General features: G+C 40.7%; 2 protein-coding genes across 4 annotated transcripts; one reads left to right on the forward strand and one right to left on the reverse strand.

Annotated features, from left to right (window-relative positions):
* Positions 1-23: 23 nt before the first annotated feature.
* LOC108108850 (cell division cycle protein 16 homolog) lies at positions 24-2,987 on the reverse strand. Its single transcript, XM_017217066.2, has 6 exons — positions 2,758-2,987; positions 2,184-2,694; positions 1,848-2,130; positions 1,532-1,789; positions 821-1,469; positions 24-758 (listed from the first exon to the last, which is right to left on the reverse strand). The coding sequence occupies exons 1-6, from the start codon at positions 2,851-2,853 to the stop codon at positions 393-395; spliced, it is 2,163 nt and encodes a 720-aa protein (XP_017072555.1). The 5' UTR covers positions 2,854-2,987; the 3' UTR covers positions 24-392.
* A 440-nt stretch (positions 2,988-3,427) lies between these two features.
* LOC108108845 (cytoplasmic polyadenylation element-binding protein 1) lies at positions 3,428-23,077 on the forward strand. 3 transcript variants are annotated; one of them, XM_017217056.2, is made up of 10 exons: positions 3,428-3,869; positions 4,734-5,240; positions 14,366-14,600; positions 15,617-16,062; positions 16,821-16,957; positions 17,044-17,290; positions 17,589-18,292; positions 18,353-18,533; positions 18,594-18,979; positions 19,037-23,077. In XM_017217056.2, the coding sequence occupies exons 2-10, from the start codon at positions 5,223-5,225 to the stop codon at positions 19,416-19,418; spliced, it is 2,736 nt and encodes a 911-aa protein (XP_017072545.2). In that variant the 5' UTR covers positions 3,428-3,869; positions 4,734-5,222; the 3' UTR covers positions 19,419-23,077. The 3 variants fall into 3 exon arrangements, with proteins under 3 accessions (XP_017072545.2, XP_017072546.2, XP_017072547.1); XM_017217057.2 differs by lacking the exons at positions 3,428-3,869; positions 4,734-5,240; positions 14,366-14,600 and adding an exon at positions 14,859-15,456; XM_017217058.2 differs by lacking the exons at positions 3,428-3,869; positions 4,734-5,240; positions 14,366-14,600; ... (1 more) ...; positions 16,821-16,957; positions 17,044-17,290 and adding an exon at positions 17,395-17,493.
* Positions 23,078-24,074: the final 997 nt, after the last annotated feature.

Consider the following 24,074-nt stretch of genomic DNA (forward strand, 5'->3'; position numbering starts at 1 on the left):
GTCTATTAAGAGGAAGACAATTCTTTTCACAGACTAAACTAGCTTTAATTACAATAAATCGTATATATAGGAGTATAAGTTACAGAATGATTGAGAGAACTTGTCTAGGACCACTCTTGGCTGGCCCGAACTAATATGATTCAAATGAGACTTTTGCGCATTCTTAAATACTAAATGTTATTCACATGGCGGTGACTTCAATTGATGGTGGGAAAAACAGAGCTTGAAAATCCCAAGACTTCGCTCATTAGCCAGAACAGATCAGAAAAGTACCGATCAAAGCATAAACATCTGTGTTTGCTCTGGCCACGAATTAAGTTCAAGTGCATGAGACATGTTTGCCTGACTTTACAGTCGAAGCTAAACTTAATGATTAACATAATATATGTTTTCTAGGTATCGAAGCTCATTTCCACCACCATATTGGAATCGGAGTTGGAGTTGGCAAACTCCTCTTCCTCATCGAACTTGAGCTTCATCCCATTAAACTTGTCCGAGTTCAACAACCGACGACTATTGGCTGTGATATTCTTGGCCACATCTCGCAAAGCGGCACTGCAAATCTCATCAATAGTAGCCGAGTCATCCATTAGGTCTTCAATGCAACTCTTAAGGATGGTAGATGTCACAATACAGTCTCTGTTAAGAGCCAAACTCTTGTGGAAAGCTTCTATGGCGGGATCTAGATTGCCCAGCAGAGCATGTATAAATCCTATAGAAGTGTAAGTAGTGGGACTCTGAGGCTTTAGAAGAAGGGCCTGCAAAAGTCAATAAGAATAAGTTAAAGATCGGAAAAGTTACTTTCCATACTGAGACTTACATATTGAAAGTTATAAAGGGCTTCCTCGTACTTATGCACTTTGCGCAACGAGTGTCCCAGGTTGATGAAGAGCGGCTCCCAGCGGGCCGAGATCTCCTCGTTGTTGAGCTTCGCCCGCTGTTTCACAATGTCTACGGTGCACTGGAAGATTGTGGCAGCGCCATCGAAAAACTCATACTCGTACTTAATAACGCCCAGTTCATGGAGAACATAAACATCTAGCGGCGCTATATTCATAGCCTGTAGGAAAAACTTCTCGGCCAGCTCTAGGTTTTTGGTTAAACCACATTCCACACCGATATAGAGCAGCGGCAGATGGCAACCGCGCATCAACTGTGTGGCTTTAAAATATGCAGCCATTGCCTGCTCGTGCTCATTCTCATTGGCAAAACTGTGTCCGTAGGCTAACCAAGCGGGGCCATAAAGTCGATCCAAAGAAGTAGCTTTGGAGAGGTAACGGCGGGCGGGATCGCTTTTGCCAATCATGTCGTAGTAGCAGCCCACGGCGTACCAGGAGATCGCTTTGTCCGGATAGCGATCCACCAGCTTGTGAGCCACGTAAAACAACCTATTGAAGTCGCCGTTCTCCACTAGGCAGGCAATCTGAATAGTCAGAGCGTTGTTATGGAACGGATCCACCTTTAGTAGTCTATTCGAGAGGAAAGACAATATGTAATAATCAATAAAGTACATTTAATTTTCTTTACTTACTCATTAAGTATTCGCAGGCACTGTTTGTAGTCGCAATCGTAGAAACACTTCTCAGCTTCGGAGGCCATTATATCCGTACTGCGTTGCACTCGATCCAGGCAGTCTCCGAGGGAAATCAGGGTGTCTGTGTCATGATCACGCGATCGCCTCCTGCTGAACGAGTCGAACATGGACCTATGTGAGGCATCAATAAGAGAAGAGGCCTTTGAAAGACTCGTTTGCAGGGAGAAAGTTGGTGCCTTGAGATCCTCCAAAACTCTGCAAAGTAAATACATTTAAAGGTGTGCAAAATACTTTACAAATCGATAAGACTTACTTCTGGGCGGGCGACATGAACTGACTGGGCGTAAGCGGCACCTTGATGGCGCTTGCTTTGGGCATCTGAGTGTCCGAGGAACTGGTCTGCTGCACACGGGCTGTAAATTCTTTAATAAACTTGAGTATATCCGGATTAACAATGGGAGATATCTCCTCAGCATTGCGGGCCGAAATTAACTCGTAGTACTTTTTCAGGCGGGATTCGTAGAGTTTTAATATCAACTTGGCGTCCGTTTCGCTAGATTGCTGTGCCAGCGGCAAATGATGCATCAGCTCAAATTCTGCAAGGAACAGAGAGTTATTAAATGTTTTTAGGGGGGGAAATATCAATTACCTTCCCAAGCCATTAGCATCTCGTGCTGAACAAGCGCCTCCAAAGCCTCAAAACAATAGATGGATTTGTGAAGAGCCTGGACATAAAAGTCCATAGCCATGCCGCGATTGTCGAGGGCCTCGTACACCTTGCCCTTCATCAGGTAAATGGATGAGAGGAGTTCGTTCCTATGGTTTTCTTCGCCACCAAAGACGCTGTTGCTCTCTAGGTAACAGCCACTGCCAGCATCAACGGGCTGATTGATCAGCGAGGTGGTCATGACCTCTACCTCTACATTCTGGATGGCTGTAGCTGCTTCCGTAAACTCCTTGGCAGCATAAAGGCTTTCCAGTAGGAGATTGAAGCACGGCAGTGAGTTTTTCTCCAGCTTGTGGTGTTTTATCGTGTGGGCGGCTCGATGGTACTCCCCTAGCAGGAACATACACTGCGCCTGGTAGTAGATATCCCTGGGCTCCTGACCACTCAGTACGGCCACCTTCTCCGCCCAGAAAAGCGCCGTGGAGTAGCGACGCTAAAAATGCAATAAGATTTTTAATCGGACTCTGATTGCCGGCATTTTTATTTAGATTCTTACCATGTCTATAAACTGTTTGACCAACTGCCGGTACAAGGACAGATCAATATGGTCATTAGTGGTGTCCGCACTGGTGTTTTCCGCGTCTCCTGGCATTTTGATTCAGCAAAAAATGGTTTTTATTAATAAGAAATTGTAAAATGTTTTGCTACTTCTGGGCATTAAGCTAAGTGAATAGATCTGGCAACGCTGTACAAAACAGCTGAAGTTGTCATTCACTGGAAACGGTTGTTTACTGCACTGAGAAAAACGAAATTCGGTTGGAATTATTATAACAATAATAAAAGTAATACCACTTAAAATAAATAAAAAATTTTGGTAATTCAAAGAAAGTTTTTTTGATGCAAAGTATTTTTAAAATTACCAAGCATATTATTTTACCCTGCAGTGTATGCAGTATTCGAATTCGGTGTTCTGACATTATATTCAGTGAAATAGGAATATTGGCAACATATTTAAATTTTAAAAATAAAATATTTTCAATTTTTAATAAGATCTAAAAATTTAGTTTCAGACAAAATATTCCCTTCTTTTCGGCAACTTCGTTTACTGCTTCTTTTTTGGCTAAGAAACGTATCGAACCAGTGAGAGGCTTTTAGTTTGAGAGAACGGTTGCAGGCGGTTCGTTCGTTGGAGCCTGGCGAAAAAGTCTATTTAAGCAGAGTTGGTGGCCGTGGCCTGCCCATAATATCAGAAAATCCCGACAAAAATTCAAAAATAAAATATCACGGGATGATATTTCGTTTCTTCTATTAATTTGTATTTGCCCCGGCAAAGTTCGCTAAAAACTAAGGCTCATTTTTATAACGAATTAAAGCATTGCCATTCAACAATCGAAAAGATTTCAACTATCAAAATAGTAAAAAAAATAGTTAACAAAAAAAATGCATCCGTGAGTGGGAAGTTTTGGCGAAACAGTAGCGGAAGGAGAGACGGAAAACGACGAAGGGCGTGCAAGGCAAAAGTAACGGTTCCTGTGCGGCGTGTGTGCGAGTGTGTGTAAAAATGTGCTTGGCGGACGACAAAAGAAACGGGATGCGATTGCGGGAGCGGAATTAAAATTAAATTCACACGAATTTATGTGCGAGGCGCGTGTTTTTGGCAACTCCTGGGTATGTATTGGTATTGCCGTGAGCCGGCACAACAAATTGTTGACAGAAAATCAGTGCAGTGTAGAATAGTTGGTAGGAACAAAAAAAAACAGGGCAGCGGCTCAATTGGCATTCTCTCATTCTCACCGTGCGTATTTTACAACTTTACAACCACACACTACTAGTATGTGCCGTTGGTTTGGTTTTCTTTTGCCATTGCCTTTGCCTTTGGCTCACGTCATCTCTCCAAGAACAACAACAAGCAATCGCCGCCTTAGCTACACAAGAAAAAATAAGGGCGGTTACTTGTGTATGTTAAAATTAAAACAAATTGTTAAAACAATCTAATATTAAAAATTCTTTACTCCAAACTACAGAGTAATATAATCCAATTAATAATAATTGCTTTACCAATTTTTCTTCCTGTGTACACACTTATTCTTACTACCCATTATTCTACGCACAGAGAGAGAAAGAGAGAGTGGAGAGAGAATGAGACAGGGCTTGGCTCCATCTCCATTTTACAACTCCAACTTCACTGCCGCTGCTCATTTCATGCTGATTTATGGCTCTAATAATAGGTTCGCTCAACACACAGCTTCCGAAAGGATTACCACCCGAAAGGATAATGCATAGTTTGTGTTATTGGCGACCATAAAAGGGGACTTTTAAAGTAAACGACCCAGGATTACAGTTAATTACAGTTAGCCGGAGCATTGAAGAGAGATAGAGATAGGGAGAACGGGATACGCCTTGATCGATTTACGGCATTTAACGCTCAAGTGCGTACGCGTGTGTTTTCTTTAAACTCCAGTCATTCGGAAACTACAAAGAGAGCGGTGTACTACACTACTTATAATTAATTCATGCCTATGATATTTTCAGGGCTTTGGAAATTTGCATCGTTGACGAGGCGGAATAATGAATCGATGACTATTTGCTGCTGAAACGGCCACATCTGCCAGCTGTCTTGGTTCGCCTTCGCACCCCTCTCGCTCACTCACTCGCGTTATCCTGTGGAGCCCCCAAAATAGACAACAACAACAAAAACCAGACTCCTTGCCCGAGGCTCTCGGCATCCAATTCGAACACCAACTAGATCCAACTCGAACTTGAACTCAAACCGCAGCGAACTCCAACCAGAAAAGCCTGCGCAGGAGTGAGAGCGAGAGAGAGAGAGACGGTGCGCGAGTAGGTCTCTCCGCCGGCTGAGGGAGAGGGAAAGGAATAGAGGCGGAAGTGGTGACATCTGTTTTGCCGCTTTGTCAGTTTGCGGATGCTGCTCCTGCCGAACACGAACGAACGCGAACGGGCACGAACGAACAAGGCGAGCAACGTGAACAAGTGTGGAAATTGGAATTTTTATTCAAAACAATGCCCCTGCTGCAACAGGTATGTAAATAATAATAAAACCCATTCGCACTCCAGAGCGGTAATTGAAACGCTCACGTACGACTGACTGGAGTCGAAAAGAGAAAGAGAGTGAGAGAGAGAAACAGCAATGGCATGAGCGAGCAAGAGAACTAACGTCATCAGCTGGCTTTTTCAGCTCACCTTCCCAATTGGGATTCGTGAGTGGCTGGCCCGGGATGATCCTAATAAGATTAGTGCCCAACTTTACGCCTGCCTCACTTCTGAGAGTTTTTATCCAACCAACTCACCCACTGAAACAGCTCCTTTTACGCCCACGTCTGTTGCACATTATGAGTAGTTAAATTCGATTAAACTTGCGGCGTTTTGTGCGCCAGACACTGCTGCGCCTCCTTTTTGTCCTTGCTGCTGCCTTGCTGTGGGTGGGCATTTAATTGTACTCTTTGTTGCGCAAAATAGTTGCGTGATTTAATTTCGCTCGCCTTTATATGTTTTTTAATTCACTTAAATGAGATGATTCGATTAGGACACTCGGCGGCACAAAAAAGCGTTGGGAAAAACTGGAAAAGCTTTGGCGGAACAGCAAAAACAGCGCTTAAGTGGTTGCATGTTTTTACAACAGCTTTACAGTTGTCATTTTTGTATTCCTTGAAAAGCTGATCCATATTTCCATATTTCTATTTATTTTAATTTATATTACATACTTATTGGAAAATTTTCAATTAATAATCCATAAGATTCAAGGAGAATAGTACTTAAGATGTCAATTATTGGACATATTCTACATACTTATTTCTCAAAAGATTATTTGTCCCATCTTGATGCTTTCTTTATCGTCTGAAAAATTAATTATGCTCCCTGACAATCCACTTCATATCAATACACATCAAAATTATGTCAGATGAGGCAATTGCCCTTCACCCCACAACATGCGAATTATAATGATTACAACAATATCCTTTATATGATGATACGCACATGCTAACCAAACCCGACAAGTCGCGCCCATGCCCCCGACCCCAGACTTGATTTAAGCGATCCTAAAGCGACTGTCAATATGTGTGACAGGTTTTTTAAGACGTTTCCCCCCGGTCGCCGAAGCACTTGGTTCCATTGTTGGCTATGCTTTTGCTGCCGCCCGTTTGTATCCTTGCCACGTCTTCCGCCTTCGGAAAAAGTTGCTCATTGTCGACTGTGACAGGAGACCCGGACCCGTCTATTGCTCATCATTCAGGCATTTGACGACAGACGACAACGCACAGAGGGGGTTGAGGAAAAGCTGCCTTGACTACGTCAATGGATTGGGGATGGCTTTCAAGAGGAGAAGGCAAGAGATGAAGATGGAGATGGAGGTAGAGAGAGGTATGAGGTATGGTCCTGGACTGCATCCATGGCCTGACAATGGAGCTGCGCATTTGTTACAATGTTTACACAAATATTTAAGGATAATCCGACGATTTCAAAGGGGTTATTATGCAATTTTTCTTCACATTTTATTGTGGCTGCCAGCAGCGGCAGCAAAATGGCAAAAAATAGACCCAACTGAATAACTAAATGCAAAATGTCAATTTCGTCGTGTAAGCAGAGTCTATCCCCCTTGCTGTATTGCTGCTTGTACATTCATATTTATTTGCTGGTAATGCCTAAAATGCGTCTACTTCATGCCAACGTGGCGTGTACTTAATGTCCTTCCCCCCTCTCGAATTATTCATATATATCTATTTTGTTTTTTTCTTCTTATGCATTCATTTCCATTGCGCCATTGCCCGCTGTTTAAAATGCCTATAAATAATATGGGATGGCCTACCCAGAACGGAAAATTTGTCGGTCATAAGAAATGTTGTACATTTTATTTGCCATTTTAAGCCGTGGGATGTGTGATGTCCTGCTCTGCATATGTCCATATCCTGCTGTGACATCGTTTCGTATAGCATTTTCATTTTATTGTCCTTCGGCCAAAGTCCAAGGATGCTTTGGGTTCAGCTCTCGATTGGTAGTCCAAGTTGAGTTCTCTGCAGGTTAGTCCATCTTTGGCTTCGGGGAGTTGGTAACAGGATGTTTTAGGATAGGAGATAGAGAGGTCTGGTCTGGAGATCTGCCTATTATTTATAGTTTATAAGTTTAACTAAATATTTAGTGCGGAAATTTATGGAAATGACAAAAGTAAATTATTAATTGTTATAAAAAAGTGTCCCTAATTGGTGGAATACTAATAGACATTGAACTAGATTTTTAAACAAAATCACTCTCAATAATTTTGAACTTAAAGTCACTACTGCTCAAACTTAAAGCCTTACCTGTTGCTTCCTCAAACCACAACACCATAAACCATACACTTAATAGTGTAATTAAGTGAACACTTGGCCACTTTTCCTAAACGACTGCCTGCAAATGCCAGTTATTAGCCGTCTCAAATTTGATTTCCAGCAGGCAAATCATTGGCATTATTCAAACCCGAACTCGAGTGAATAGATGAGAAGAATGATGAGGAGGAGGAGAAGAAGAAGGAGAAGGTGGGGAATCTTTTCAAGCAAATGATTGTGTTGGGCGGTGGCGGCATTAACAGTTGGTTATGTATACTTAAGTATATGCCCCAGGCCATCTTGGGATGTCCAGGCAGCCAGAGAGCCTGCTATTTCCACTTCTACTCTCAATACTCCTGCTCCTGCTCCTTGCGGCTGCTGCTGGTGGTTGTGTGATCCTTGGCAGACTATTGGAATGTCTCGACATTTCGCGCAAATGCCAAAAGTACAAGGCAGGCTAGGCGACCAAGGCGTCCTCCAACAATGCGGTGGCAGAGCAGCCCCAGGGCACATCATTAAAATGTCGATACCAAGCAAATCACACGCCCGCCGCCAGCAAGAAGGATAACAACCAAGAAAATATCAACCAGGGTGCGTTTGTTGCACAGCGGCCGTTGTGGATTGGGTTGTACCAGTGGTAGTTGGTATTAGGGCGTAGCCCATTGCAATATGAGCCTCTGGCATTTAACAAAAAAAATCAGAAAAGAATAAAAATAAGAGTGCGGAAAATGGCAGAAAAAATGAAAAATACAACAAAAAAATAAAATGAAAAACTGAAAAACAGAAAACGAGTGCAAAATTCAATTGAATTTACTTCGCCAGACGTTGCACACACTACTACTGGGCTCAACTAGCATTTAATGCATTGGCAGTGCGGCATGCGTGGTTGTGGTGTGCTCCACCAACACCAACACGAACACCAAACACCCACTGCCCAATCTCCTCGTGACCCCCTGAACTCCGCCTGATGCCCACCATTATTGTGGTTGAGCGGATGACGAAAGGTGGCCTGGCCGAGGGGGTATCAGGCCTTTTGGCCAATGGAATGAGCATCAGCAGGATGATGATGAGGCATGAAGGACCAGGGATGACGAAGGGGGCAGTAGTAGTGCGGCGGTGGCATATACTACAATGCTGTTGCGTTATCATTAAAAGCGAACAAAAATGCGGCAAAAGAAAATAGAAGCAAACAGCAATGAGCAACAGCAGCATCCAGTCAGTGCAACAACAACAACAACAATAACAGCAACAACAATAAAAGGCAAACCACAAAAGGCCAGCACCCAGTCAGAGGAGTCGCCTCTTGTTTTCTATATCCTAGCAAAGGTTACCAAGAACTCTGTGAAGGGTTTCGAAACGTCCATGATAAAGCAGTTTTGTCCTCATGAGGAGTAGGAGGTCACAAGTCCTCTGTTATGAAAAGTTGACAAAAAGTTTAATCTATAATCTACCAAGGTTCTTATAATGAAATAAATTACTTTAAAATTATGTTATTTTATTTATCGAACACTTAAGATTAAAGACAAGTTCGACTTGAACTTGTTGAAGTTTACATAAAAGAATATAGGTAGTTTATATTAAATCTTGGCAATACTTATTTTGGCTAATTAGGGGTATCATTCTTTTTAGGTACTTTTAGGCGTTAAAGAAAAATAAATAAGATCAAAAACGAGATATTTAGGATAACTCATAAGAAGAAAGTTGACACATCCTATAGTATATTAAATATAGCATACTTATAAGGGCAGTATCAATCACTCTTGATTATTAGAAGAGCAGACTTTTTGGTCTCTCTATTAATCTAAAGTATATTTTCTATATATTTTCTATTAATTATGTATTATCACTAAGCATCATCCATTGGATATCTTTTCCCCTTGCATTTTTGCGACTTTGTTGTTTTTCTGTTTTTAAATAGGCCCGGAAAAGTTGTGCCTTTTTCGCCTCGTGGGCTGCCTAAAAAATGTGCAGCATGCACCCCCCCGGTGGTGGGGAAGCTTGCTTGCACCGCCATTTGGTTAGGAGCTGGAGGAGCAAAAGCACCACCAACAGTAACAGATCCAGCGGCAGTAGGAGTGGCAGATAATACAGTGCGGAAAAAGCGCGTGTTTTATTTCCACTTAGCACTCATACAAACGTGTGCATGTATTGAATGCCTGTTGACGGCTGCTTGTCCCCTCTTTCTCTTCTTCTCCTTCGTGCTACCAACCAACTAAAGCCACCACCCAACATTATACCACCCACCCGTAACAGAGAAACAATAACAACGGCAACAAAGCGCCGAGAATCGGAAATGTTGCCGTTGAAACTGAAATGTCGCTACGCTTCTCTCGTTTGTTTGGGCGAAAGGAGGAGGAACAGGAGGTGTAGGGAGGGGCTGGCTACGCCCATGTAAAGGCTGGTGCTGTCACTGACTTGCCTGAATTACGATATTGTTATTATTAAATGGATGGGCTGCATGCGAAAGGAAGCTGCAACTGCGACTGACTCCGCTGAAAAGAGGGAGGTGTAGTTCCTCCTATACAGTCCTACGAAGACGTCTGCATGCGCTTTGATAGTTGAGTTTTGATCCAGAAAGGCATTTAATGTCTTGTTTTCATATTGCACAGAACAGAGAACGCTCCCAAGGCAAGGCAAGGCAAGGCATGCAGTTATGTAAATATGAAGGCGACACATCGCGTCGTCAAAAGCTGATGAAATGGCACTTCTCCTCGACATGCTCAAACTCAATTTAATTTGCCCAGCCATTGGCATTTAATGAAATGCACAGCACAACACAACACAACACAACACAGCACAAACAGAGGCACCAGCTGCTAAAGGATGTAAGAGGAGGATTCTCGATTCAGGATTGAGGATGCAGGATATGTAGGCGCAGCAATTACGTGCCAGCACTGCTTGCTGTCCTGCAGGCATTTGCATCTTATCGAAGTCCCTGCTAACGTCCCCTTCGACTCCTCCGAACAAAGTTCAAAGTCGAAGAGTTCTCGACTCCGTTGAATGGTTTTTAATTTACAAACATTAAAACGCTTTCGTTCCACGCCTTCATTGCATTCTAGGGAAATCCACTTAGCTGAAGTTTTACTTTAGATCGCAGGAAACTTATAAAACATAAGAACAGGTGAATTGAAGGGGATAAATTCCTTGATTTTCTTGAATCTTTGATTAGGATTGGCCGTTTGTTAGGGGAACAGGTAGATAGGTAGATTGCTTGAAGAGTTATCAAATTTTTGTTCGCTATATAAAGGTAATTACCTAAAATATTCATAATCCAAAACTAGCTTAATACCACTCCAAATAGTATCATTATATCATAATTTTTCAATAGTTTCTTGGCTTATAAAAACTTTGTCGTAAATTGAGTTGCTTTTACTTGATTTCCCCTTTGGCATTCAGCGGTCGTTTTGCCTTCGCCACTCAATTTATAGATCACAGCTCCATAAATTGTGCATCCCGAATCCTTTCAGGGGATTTAAACACTCGCCACGTAATATGCAAACACTCTATTACCGCTGGCAAATTCAAATGCATTCGCCCATAACTCTTATCCTTTATGGACTTGTCCTGCTGCATCTCCTTCTCCTCTATCCCCCTCTTGGCCATTCCATTCCATTCGCCCACAAGTTGGCAACATGTAATCGGCCATAAAAAATTACAACTGTGCATTAACCTCTGGCTGCGGTCACTGAGAGCGGGGGTAAAAATGGCAAAAGGGGCACAGAAGAGGGGAAATCGAAACGAAACGAATCGAATGAAGTGGCCCTTAGGGTTGAAGGGGGAAGCGGGGACAGCGGTTGCAGGGGCAAGAATGGCGACGACAAGGACAACGTCGTTATTGAACGCTTATCACTACATGCCATCAAATTTTAATGCCGAAAACCCTTTGGGCCAAAAAGGACCAGAAGCATTGGGCAAAACGGATGAAAAACAGGAGCAGGACATCTAATAAGTGTTGTAAGCGATGCAAACATAATAATTTGTATGACTTCTGAAAGCAGAAACTTGTAATTTTACAGAGGCTCTGGCCCCGGAAACGCTTTTTAGCCAACCTCCTTCTTCTCTTTCTTCTTTACCCAAACATGTGTGAGTGTATTCGCTAAAATGCAGGCCAGGCCAGGCCAGTCGCAGGACCAGGACCAAATCACCCAAACCCAAAGGCAGTCGAGGCAAATCGCTTGCCAAAAATGAAATGCAAGAAAAGCCCAAGAAAATGGCCAACGGAGAGAGGGTAGAGGAGGAGGCAGAGGCAAAGGCAGAGCCAGAGGAACACAAAAGCCAAGTCAAATGGACATAGGATAAATAACTACTGAGTTATGGGTGGAACGGCTCCTTGGCCCCTTGGCTGACATCTTTGGATCGGACGCAGAGAGATGCCGAATATCTCCATGTAGCCATCAGCTGGCAGAGAGTGGATGTGGTGGGATGGGAAACAACCCGGGCACACAGCAACGCCATTGAATCAAATTTTGCAAATCCTCGACAAGGAAAGACAAGTAGCAGGAGGAGGAGCAGCTGAAACTGAAACAGGAGCTTCGATATATGGGGAAGAAGAGGGCAGGGAAAGAAATTGAGCAGTCAATAGGCCAGGGTGCTATATATGCGTCAACGGGTGGTTAAGATTTTTTGTCGTATTCAATTTCGTTGTTTATGGGCTTTTTTCCGGATCCCAAAAAGTAGTTGTTGGCCGGGTATTGCTCTTTGATTGAGCTGTTACCATTGTAAACTGAGAATTTGGGATTTACGTGTTGGATTTTCATTTCACTTTTAAATAGTATTTTCTATTGTGATTTATAGAAGGTAAAACTTAAAGATTTTACCATCTGAAATACCTTTTAAGACTCGTTTAAAAGTAATTTTTGTCTCTTTTATATTGTTTTAAGAAGTTCTGATTCTAATTTTGAACTAAGATGTACATTTTAGGATCTTTTGAGACTTAAGAACGATTTCTTTCTTTTAAATCCCCAATCTCTAAAAACATCAACTTTTTAAGCATTGGCCGCCATTTGCCCCTTAAAAAAAAGAGCATCCCTGCTTTCCTTCAAGGGCGGTGGCCTTATATACTCGTTAGTCCCTTTGACGCCTTTTCTATTTCCGCCAGCGAAAGCTTTTAGCGTCTTTACTGGTGTTTTTGGAGGGAGAAGGATGCGGTTGCGGATGCGGATGCGGATGCGGACGCGGCCTCGGCATTACAAAATAGCTTGAAGACTATTTGTAATTTGCATTCATTGACGCCGCTTTTTTTATCGCTTGCCACAAGTTGTAACTGTGAGTGGGCGGCGGAGGCGGCAGCGGCTGTGACGTATGTAGGCTAGAAACAAAGTCTGAAATCTCCCCCATATGGGCCACAATGACGCCTCGCCATGGAGCCGAGTTGTCCGGCACATCCTTACATGTGTGTGCGTGTCGTATGTGTATGTGTGTACGCTAGATGTGTTCGTGCCATTTCCGACTTTGCACGTACCTTCATCAAGTTGTCATTCAATTTTTAAATCCATAGCAAGTTTTGTACTTAACATAGTTGTGACATCTTGACAAAGACTAAGGAAGCCGTCGACTGTCGCTCCCCGTTACCGGCATTCAAAACTTGCCGCCGGATGGAAGTTCTTTTCGTTCCCCTGTCAGTCCCCTTTTTATGTTGGCGGTAGATCTTTAACTTCAGGCCATACGCTCCTCCCTCTCTGACTTTTTACTGGATCCATCTGGGCCAGGAAAATCGCATCAATTCCACTCGCTGAACAAGTGAGCAAATGAGTTTTTCCAAGTTAATTTAAGTTCTTATGAGATTTCTTTGTCTGAAACTGATCACTTGAGAGGTTATTGTTCAGTTCGAGTTATGATATAAGCTATTTTCTATTGTCTCTTAAATAGTTAAAATCAGTTAAATTATTGTCTCTACTCACTTTGATATCCCTTTAACTCCCATGGATAATCAAGGACTCCCTGGAGAATCTCTCCTGCAAATCCTCTTTAGGTAACTGGGACACAACTCTTTGACATCCACTCATCAGCTGACCATTGACCGTCGTCGTTGACTTGTTGCCTTGGCTTTGGTACATTTCGCTTTATCCTTATCCCAAGTTCTCATCATCATCATACACATCCACATCCACATCCCAGATAGACACACTTCCTTCAACCGTTTCCGATTGCTGTCACTCCTCGTCTCGGTTTTCAGTTCTCGATTCGTTGGCTTTCTGTTCCGTTTTCGTGGGCTGCATTAATCCGGCGTAATGAGTTGTACGCCATTTTGCGCTAAATTGTTTGGTGAGTGCCTGATAACAATATTTGCACTAATTTGGCATTTTTAAGTGTGCTCCACTGACACTTGATGCGCTTTTAATTGCGCCCAGGCGTTGGAGAGTACTTCACAGGAGTGAGGGGTGTAGAGTGAGAGAGAGCGACCGAGGAAGATTCGGGAGGAGAAAAGTGCGACACAAGGGTCGGCTGCTGCTGTGGGTGCTGCTGGTAAAGTGGGTGAGGAGTGCTCTGGGAATGCTGCAGTGAGGTGGCATTGTCTCCTTGTGGCTGTCCTCGTGCGGTTGCCATGTTGTTGCCACCGTCTCTCCTCTGTCTCTCTCTCTCTCGCTGCATTGCCTGGCATGTGGCAAGAAATGTGAAAGATAAACGATTCATTAGTTGCTGCTGTTGCGTTGCAAGGCAGGAACACTCCCCTTACCAACTTCCCTCCCCCCATGACACACCTTACAAAAAAAAAAAGGAGTAGACTGAGAGACAATAAAAGTTTTGCCAACTGTCGCCCGTTTTTATTACGATTGCAGTTTAAAATCTCTTGCTTGATGTCATCGTTCTACAAAACGCTTTTCTTCCTCTTTTCATTTGCAGTACGACACTCCTGATTGCTCCGGTTCTGGAGGCAACATGCGTGCCCTAAGCGGTGGCTCCACAACGGACCTCCTGCAGAAACACTCGATCAGCTCCTACTTGGATCACCATCAGCAGCAGCAACAACAGCTCCAGCATCAGCATCAGCTGCAACTTCAACATCACCAGCAGCAGCAACTGCAACACAATCTCCTGGACAGATGCAGTGACGATGGATTGATATCTTTTATTAACGGTGAGAAAGAGGATTATAGTTCTTAGGATTATGTCATAAGGTTCTCTCTCAAGAAAAAGTTCTAGAAAAGGTGAAGGCGTTTTTAAGAAATCGCTGTTTTCGGAAATGAAGATTCCCTTAGTATCAAGATAACTTTACAAGATAACCTAACTTTCATTTTAATTATTACAAAACATTTATAGATCAAAAACTTGTAAAAAAGAAATCCCTTTACTTTGCTGTCAAAATCGTTGGCTGCAGGAATGTCAGAACGCCACAGAGAAAATTTCATTAGTTTTTTACTTTTAGAAGTCGGCACACATAATTCGTAGGCACTCTTGTCATCATTGTTATTAAGTTTATTTCATCATACACGTCTTTATCTATTTCCTTTTTGTTTTCAAGTTGGACTGCGTGCCGTGGTCTGCGGTAAAAAAAATTTTCATTTACATTTCGATATAAAAATTACATCACAACTGCAACCGAAAGAAGCGCAAATTTAAATTTTAAAGTCCATTCGAAATTTTAAATAATATAAAAAAAAAATTACATAAAATATAGTCTCGCAAAATCGTCTCCGTCCAAATATAAGCGTTGACCTAGAAGCAGGATTAGTAGTTGAGGATACCCATGCTAGGAGTCGAGAAGCCATATATGAGAAAGTCAGCGATGATGGCGGTAGAGCAGGACTCGTTTGAATTTGGCAGCAACAGCGATGTGAGCGACACAAGTCGCAACCACACAAGCGAGGCAAGCTCCAAGGACCTTGGCAGACTGACTGCCGGCGACGGGGCACAGAACTTGGCCCAAGACGGCAATGCCAACAGCAGCAACAGCAATGGCCAAAGCAACATGGACAACACAAACAGCAACTGCAGTACGCTTAATTTATTAGCAGTTTTGTCGAATATTTGCAAAGTGCTTGAGGGGCAATAGTTTTGATTTATCGATGGGCTGGGCAAACTTTACGATAATTGTTGACATTCTACACTCTACTTACCCAAACCATCTCACTATTTACTTACTCTGTCCAACAGATCCAATCACACTGAACGATCTACTCGGCCTGTGCGGCGGCAATGGTGTCGGCAATAGCCAGAACCAAGCGTTGACATCGACTCCAGTGCAGGGAGGAGGAGGAGGAGGAGGAGCAAGTGGAACTGCAATTGGTGCAACAACACCAACAGGAGGAGTATTACAAGCTGGGCCAGGACTGGGATCGAGCCAGGGAGGAGGAGGAGGAGGACATACCATTACCGCCACAAACAACTCCCATCCGGCGGTCAACTCATCCGCCAGCTTCGGTGGCAACGGCAGCAGTAGCGACGTCAATAATCTACTGCTCGCCAGTGCTGCTGCCGCTGCCGCCGGTGATGGCGTTCAACTGTCCGCCAATGCGGCTGTCTACGCTCCACTAACGCCCAGCTCCACTCAATCATCGGCCTCGCCGGGCACCAAGTCATCCGGTTTTGACTACTTCCAGGTAAGACCTTAGGTGTCGATTTGGGGAATTTCCCCTCCTTGTGACCTTCTACTTCTCTCTCTCTTTAACTGCACTAAATTTGCACTGAATTCTCGTAACTTTTTGCTTGTAATCGTATATCTATCCCTTTGAAAATCCAATCCGTGCTTCACACACGGGTGAACTTTTAAGTCTTATGATTTAAATAACTATATTCCACTCTGTCTCTGTCTCTATATGTTGATGAGTGGGTCGAAAAATTAGTAATTTTTTAAGATAAGTTTGAAACATTTCGATATTTTTACATATAACAGATTAATATAATAGAAAAGTATCTCGTTTTGCTTTGTAGATGGTATTAAGTATTATAAAATCTACTAACTTTATGATTATATATAGAGACTTCTCTTACATAAGAAAATTGCTATATTAATCTTAACTTAACTTAAGATAAAGTTGAAGTTAAAGTTCATATTTCTCAATATTCCAGTAAATATCTTAAGTATATCCTCCAAAACTTCCTGAAATTGTAAACATTTGTGATAAAAATCGACCCACTCTATGTTTGTCTTACATAAAATAACCTTGCAGTGATTTAGCATGTGGTAAATCTTTACTAAAAGTAAATAAAATCTTAAACTAAAATTCTTGCAAGGATATTAAAACTTCGTTATAACGAAGTTAACTGGTTGTCGTTACCGTGTTTCCTTTTCCTCATTTTAATTTATTTATTTGTTTCCATTTTCTTTCTTTCTTTTTGGGTGAATTGGCGAACTTAGTTTGAAAATGTTGCACAAAGTAACCCACTTAAGGCTTTCCAAAGAACAAACATCAGCTTCGATTGCTCTGCACCCTTATCGCCAAGTACGCCTACATCTATTTACAATCGCTCCTTTCACAGTTCACCTTTAGTCAGGTAATAACCGAATTATGATAATGTGTGGCACTATCTCTACTTTATTTGACCATCTTGATTAATCGAGTCCCTGTTGACCCTTACAGCGACAGCAGTAATTCTTCGAGTGGCATTGGTCTCTCCTTGGACTCCATCAACATGCTCTACCACCAGCAACAACAGCAACAACCACAACAGCAGCAGCAGCCACAGCAGCAGGGTTACTCCAATCTGGGAAACTCTATGGGCAGCGGTTTAGGTCTTAGCCTGGCGAATGCCTCTACGCGATCAAACTCGCCAGAAAGTCAGAACAGTGGGCAGTCAATCACCGAGCCTAACCTACTGGACATGATTGTAAGTCTTGAAAAAGAAATATTTTTTGCACTTTTCTAGCGAGCTTAGATTCTAATAAAAGCAAGAAACTTTTGATTTTTCCATCATTTATTAATAAAAAAAATATTCAAACGCCGGACTTAATTTTTGTAAAATATTTTTTTTAAGTTTTTTCTTCAAAATTGCAGTTGTTAATAGTTACAATGGCTAAGGTTTTATATAGGGTAAGACCAACATGGTATCCCATTAACCATTAACCATTGTATCCTCTTCTAATGATTAAAGTATCTCAAATTAACAATCTACCAACTACTTTCAGAATCTACTGTCTGTGAATAGCAATAAAATAGCCTCCATGCAGCAGCAGCAGCAACAACAGCAACAGCAGCATCAACAGCATCAACAGCAACAGCTGCAACAACAGCAGCAGCAACATCAGCTGCAGCAGCAGTACGCCAATCTTAATAGAAGCTACGAACAGCAGTTAGCCAATGGAGGTGGCCAGCAGCAACATGGCTACGAGCAGAATGGCGTGGGCGTGGGAGTTGCTAGCGGAGGCAATGAAAATTGCCTTAGTCAGTATACCCTGGAAAACCTCGCTAGCGTGGACATGGAACTGGCTAAACTGCAGAATCTACAGCGGATCAACACGCTGAAGTTGCTGCAGGCCCAGACGCAGCAGATGCCACTGATTAATCAGCTGTTACAGAGCTATGCCGGAGGCACCATAGGCAATGTTGCGGGTAACCTGGTAAACTCGGGAGGAACACCGATCGTTACAGAATTGGCGGGAAACGGTGGCGGAGGAAATGGGACCACCAGTGATGGTCACCTAGATCGCGTGGCGAAGTTCCACAGAAGCTCGGCGGCCTTATGCGATGCCACATGCACCTGGAGCGGACAGCTGCCGCCACGTTCGCATCGTATGCTCAACTATTCTCCCAAGGTCTTCCTCGGCGGTATTCCCTGGGACATTAGTGAGCAGTCGCTTATCCAAATCTTTAAGCCATTTGGATCTATCAAGTAAGAGGATATAAAATCATTAATCAGCTTCTGACTAACATAAAATCTTGATCTTAACAGAGTGGAATGGCCTGGCAAGGAGCAGCAGGCTGCGCAGCCCAAGGGCTATGTTTACATCATCTTTGAGTCGGACAAGCAGGTTAAGGCCTTACTTTCGGCCTGCGTGGTCCAGGTGGATGACTCTCACAGCGGCAGTAACTACTTCTTCAAAATTTCTTCCCGTCGCATTAAGTCCAAGGATGTAAGTTTTACGATAACTATTAAAAACCAGTTTTAATATAACTTCAATCTTTAAAATCAGGTTGAAGTCATACCCTGGATAATCGCCGACTCCAATTTCGTGCGCTCCAGTTCCCAGAAACTAGATCCAACGAAAACTGTGTTTGTGGGTGCCCTACATGGAAAACTTACAGCTGAGGGCTTGGGAAAAATCATGGACGATCTTTTTGACGGCGTGCTTTATGCTGGAATTGATACGGACAAATATAAGTACCCGATCGGATCGGGACGTGTGACCTTTAGCAACTTCCGGTCCTATATGAAAGCTGTTTCGGCTGCCTTCATCGAGATTAGGACCACGAAATTCACTAAGAAGGTACAGGTGGATCCTTACCTGGAGGATGCCCTGTGCTCTATATGCGGAGTGCAACACGGTCCCTACTATTGTCGGGAATTGTCGTGTTTCCGGTGAGTTTATTAATCTATATTTGAGACTAAAATTCAAATATTTGATTATTCTTGCAGATACTTTTGCCGCAGCTGCTGGCAGTGGCAGCACAGCTGTGACATCGTCAAGAATCACAAGCCCTTGACACGGAATTCCAAGTCACAGAGCCTGGTTGGCATTGGACCATCATCATCGACTGTTTCGCTGGCCTCATCTAGCCATAGTATTCGGGAAGACAACAAGATGGGTCTCAGTCAGCAGCATCAACAGCAGCACCAGCAGCAGAAACACCATCAGCTTCAACAACAGCAATCGCAACCGCATCCGAACCATAATCTGATGGGTCTCTCGGTAGCTGCCAGTGTCGCCGCTGCAGCACCAAAGTTAACCTTCCAGCAGCGACTAATTCAAAAGGAAAAATTGCATTATCAGCATCACCAGCAGCATCAGGCGATTTAGACTGCTACGCAGGCTTTTATCCGGAACCGTTTTAACGGAAATTTGGACTTTTAGGCAACGTAGAAAAAAATTCTATTGCAGCCGAGATGGAGACACCGGGACTTATCATCGTCATTATCATTGTAAACACAGTTTTATTGATGTGTATATTAGATCGGTACGATATGAAGCTTACACGTTGAATTTCCTTTAAGGTAAATTAGTGTTTAGTAGGTCGACACACCCCCAACACCAAACACCCTCGAAATCGAAACGAAAAAGACGACACCCCCATTCTACTACTATTTTTTGATAATCATGCTTACATATCAGCATTTGGAGCTGGCATTCGAATGCTAAACGAATGATACATGAAATGAGCAATTTCATTTACTCACAGAAAGAAAAACCCATAAATCAGCTTACTACTCAAGTTACTTTTTTGGCTAAGAAAGCAAAAAAAAATTGATTTCTAATTTTGTAAATGTCTAATTTTTAAGCGAACAGAAAGAAAGGAAGCCGCTTTAAAGAGAGGTTTAGGATTATCATATTTGTTATGTTTTGCGCTATTACTGAGGAATTTTATGTAGTTTCTTTTTATATAGCCAAGCCCCCATAAAGACCCGAGTTAATATGATTAATAAGTAGTATTATCATATATGATTTGGATTGTCCGTTAAGCGTTTATCAGGGAATTTCAATTTTTAAGAAAACATTTTAAAAATTGTAAATTCGTTTAACTCACAAGTCCCCCCTATTTTTTGTTACTCATTGAATTTTGTTACACACCTGAGTTATTATATATATATAGCCATATATATATATATATTGTTTAGTTTTTTGTTTTGGATTAGTTTTAAGCATTATCATTGTGAAGATTAGCACGCGATGCTTGATGATTGATTGATGATTGTTAAACTTTGTTTTAAGAACTTATCTTTCTTTGGCTTTTTTGGCTGTACCAGTTTTAGAGCTCATTGGCTATTACTAGGCCTATCATTTGTCAATATTAATTTCATGTATTTTTGAGAAAGGATCTCTCCAGCGCTTATCAAAACTAGAATCTATATGTAAAGAACCAGATATTACATATTGTAAACATGATCACAAGGCTTTATATAATTTAAAACTTATTAATTTTTGTAAAACCTATCAAGATTAAGGGAACCTAACTTAAAACAATACCTTTAAAAGAAAACTAAATTGATTAACTAAAAAGAAAAAATAACACCACTAACACACACACGTACTCACCAAAAAAAAACCAAACAAATATACAAAAAATCGCTTTTGAATTCGCCTTGGTTTCATTTTGGCAACACTTAATCCACGCTTCCCATGCTAATTGTTAATCTCACTTAAGATGAAAACGAACTTTAAGTAACTTAGTCTAATATCAAAAGTTAAATTCAAACGAATTTAAGCATAAAAACAATCAAATTACTTTACCAAGCAACTGAAATACTCCAAAAAAAAAACAAGAAAAAGAAAAACCAATGTAATCGAGTAGTTCAGAGAAAGAAAAATTAACGCTGCGGGTGTTATGTGACATTTTAAACGCATTACTACTCTCTAGGCATTAATTGTTTTTAGCATTATTAACTTGGACATCACAACACTTTAACACACACACACACGCATTACGATGAACCTACAGGGATTTTATGGTAGTCTTCGAAAGAAACAAATTAAAAAACAACAACTAAATAATTAACAATAATAATAATAAAAAAACAATAATTGAGAACGACGAAGTGTTAAGAGACGAAGGCTAGAACAAGGCTGCAGACTAGTTGAATTTGTTTTAGTTTTTAAAATATAGATTTGCAAAAATAAGCAATTTTTAATTAACCAATATGAGAAGAAAGAGGAGGGATTGCGGGTCTAGGGTAAACATGGATGCCTCTTAGTGTAACGGTTTCTGTTGTAGCGCCAAACTACCTAGCTTAGTTTTTCCTTTTTGGCCATGGACATGGCCGGAAGTGTGTATAAGTAGCAATAAACCCCCAGACCCACAAAAAGTGCATTGTTATTAACCATATTTACCTAGCTATATATACATATATATACACGTACATACATATTGCCTTCGATTAGGAGCGAGGAGAAACCCAAGCAAATCACCCACTTAAATCGCTTTAATGCCAAACCACAAATCAAAAAGCTTATTGACTACTTTTAATGCAATTACTATATACGAGTATATATATATTGTATATTCCACATCCTTTTGCCTACCAAGCGAAAATCAGCCTGGAATTTGACTATACATCATATATAGTTTGTAAAATAATGGATATCAGGAGTTGCGGAGCATAAAGAGATATACATTTCGCCGTAATACTTAACCTATAAATACCATAGACCCAAAAAACTGCATAAGGAATACGAAAACACACACACATATATATATATATTTTAAAGACAAAGAGTTAGGGATAGACGAGGTGGTAATACCTTAACCTAAGCTAGACAAAAACTGTGTACAGAAGACATACAGATTAAAATGGTGCTTTAGCTGAATTATTAGTAATCGTAAGACTTACCTTTTGGGATAGGAAAACCTAAATGCTCCAAGAAAATACCTTATTTCACTCGTTAATGAACGTATCTTTTTTAAACTTAATTTTTTTAGCCTTAATAATTATTAGGTGTGTGTTGATGGGTAAAGGAGATCAAGGCAGTACCATTATTTTATTGAGAAAAACCAGCAAAAATGTTTCAAAATCTATTGGAAAAACCAAAAGTGTTTTTAGCTCGCATTTCACAAAACACACACATTAAACTAACACTAAAACACATAACATTTTCGTAAACAATTTTAAATAACTATAAAATTTACCATATTTTTATTAACCAAAGGGAGTAAAATAAAGAAATGCCCCCACACATTGACCAGGGCCAAACTTTTAAATGGAACTTTTTAAGGCTATTTCGGCAAGAATCAATATTGGCGACTCTGAAATCTCGATCGTATGTTAAACAGTTTTACTTTAATGTTTTTAACGCTTTTACAAGCTTAAGAACCAAAAATACATAACGAGAATTTTAAATTAACACGCAGATTTGTGTGTGCAAGCAAACAGTTTTAAACTTTTCCACACTGGCTTTTCAATTTATTTCAAATCGAAACATTATTTTATTTCCTATCAAAAATCGAACTAATAAACTAAGAAGATATATTAAACAAATGTATCAAAGATTAAATCCAAATATGTGAAGAACAAAAGAGACATACACACAAAATAAAGTTTAAACGAAATGTAAAGGAACCAAAATCGAACGCTTCCCACGCAAAACCGATAATATTAAATTTTAGCAAAGTAAAAAACTAAAAAACAAATGGAACATTAAGAAAATATGCAAAGCGTAATTAGGCAACAATATATATACATATATATATATAACATAATAATATATTTAAAAAAATAATAAACATATTTTACTGACGCAAGTCATCTGGATTATCTATACCGTCTACTTTTAAGGCATTCTACACTAAAACAGAGTAATTATTTTTAAACTCAGCTAAGGTGCAAATCAGCAATGAGGAAGTTCTATCGAATGGGGAATATCTAAACTTATGCCGATATCTCTTACCACGCATTAACTCTAACCTATATACTGTACTCTCAAAAACTAACTCTCCATCATATAAATTAACTAATCGTATTCGAAAAACAAACCAAACCCTATATACCAGATATTTTTACTATCGTACTATTACTACTGATTGTACTGTATTTGTCAACTGTATTCAAAAAGACACAAGCGAACATGTGAGACACATTTTGGGGGAACATTAAGCAAAAAACTTTGCAAATTGAATTTTAAACCAACAATATTTGCTCGGCAAATGTGTAAAAGTTAGCGAATTAAGTATAAGAATGCAATAAGAACGGTTTTTAAAAAGACTATTATACAACCTATATTTATACACCAATGATATATATATATATATATATATATATATATATATAATAATAATTCAGAACGGAATACTAAGCTTTTAATGCAATAATCAAATACCACATATATATACTATATATACATACACGTACATATATATATATATACATATATTTTAATAATTACTTGAGGGGGCAATCGAAAGGCGATTCATCTGAGTTAGGCGCCCCCGGAAATTCGTATACTGTTATAGCAGATATTAAGAGGAAGGAAGGATATTTAGAAGAATATTTAGTAGCGGGCGTCGCAGCTTCCTTGCATATAAGGAAGTTGACTGGCGGCCCAACTAATTGATTTTCCCACCTTATATAGGAATATAAACAAAAATTACTGCAGTGCCATTTTAAATAGCTTCCGATAAGTATATAAAATTGATACATAAATACCTAGTACAGTTGGTCCTTAGTTTTTTGGGGTCCTCTACTAAAGGTCTAACTTGTTCTTAACAAGGAAACTATCTGGAATCCAAACACAGAACGGAAATACAGTTTGAAAGTAAGAAAAAGTTGGATTTATATAAGAAAGACCACCATAAAACTACGGACACTGTCTTTATGTACTAATATAATTATTACATATTGTTATGAGCAAGAGTTCAAATTGCATTATGGTTATAACGAACACGGAATACACACACAAAACAACAACAAAAAGCAAATGGAACAAAGTTGAACATATTTTGAGTGCATGAAAATTTTTTGGGAACTT

Source organism: Drosophila eugracilis, unplaced genomic scaffold, assembly GCF_018153835.1.
Source record: "Drosophila eugracilis isolate 14026-0451.02 unplaced genomic scaffold, ASM1815383v1 contig_75, whole genome shotgun sequence".
NCBI lineage: Eukaryota > Metazoa > Arthropoda > Insecta > Diptera > Drosophilidae > Drosophila > Drosophila eugracilis.

Coding starts and splice junctions, on each gene's coding strand:
- LOC108108850 (XM_017217066.2), bottom strand. CDS start 2,853: ATGCCAGGAGACGCGGAAAACACCAGTGCGGACACCACTAATGACCAT. Junction 2,131..2,183: donor GATGCTAATGGCTTGGGAAG/GTAATTGATATT, acceptor TGTTCCTTGCAG/AATTTGAGCTGATGCATCAT. Junction 1,790..1,847: donor TTCATGTCGCCCGCCCAGAA/GTAAGTCTTATC, acceptor TTTACTTTGCAG/AGTTTTGGAGGATCTCAAGG.
- LOC108108845 (XM_017217056.2), top strand. Junction 18,293..18,352: donor AAGCCATTTGGATCTATCAA/GTAAGAGGATAT, acceptor TGATCTTAACAG/AGTGGAATGGCCTGGCAAGG. Junction 18,980..19,036: donor CGGGAATTGTCGTGTTTCCG/GTGAGTTTATTA, acceptor TTATTCTTGCAG/ATACTTTTGCCGCAGCTGCT.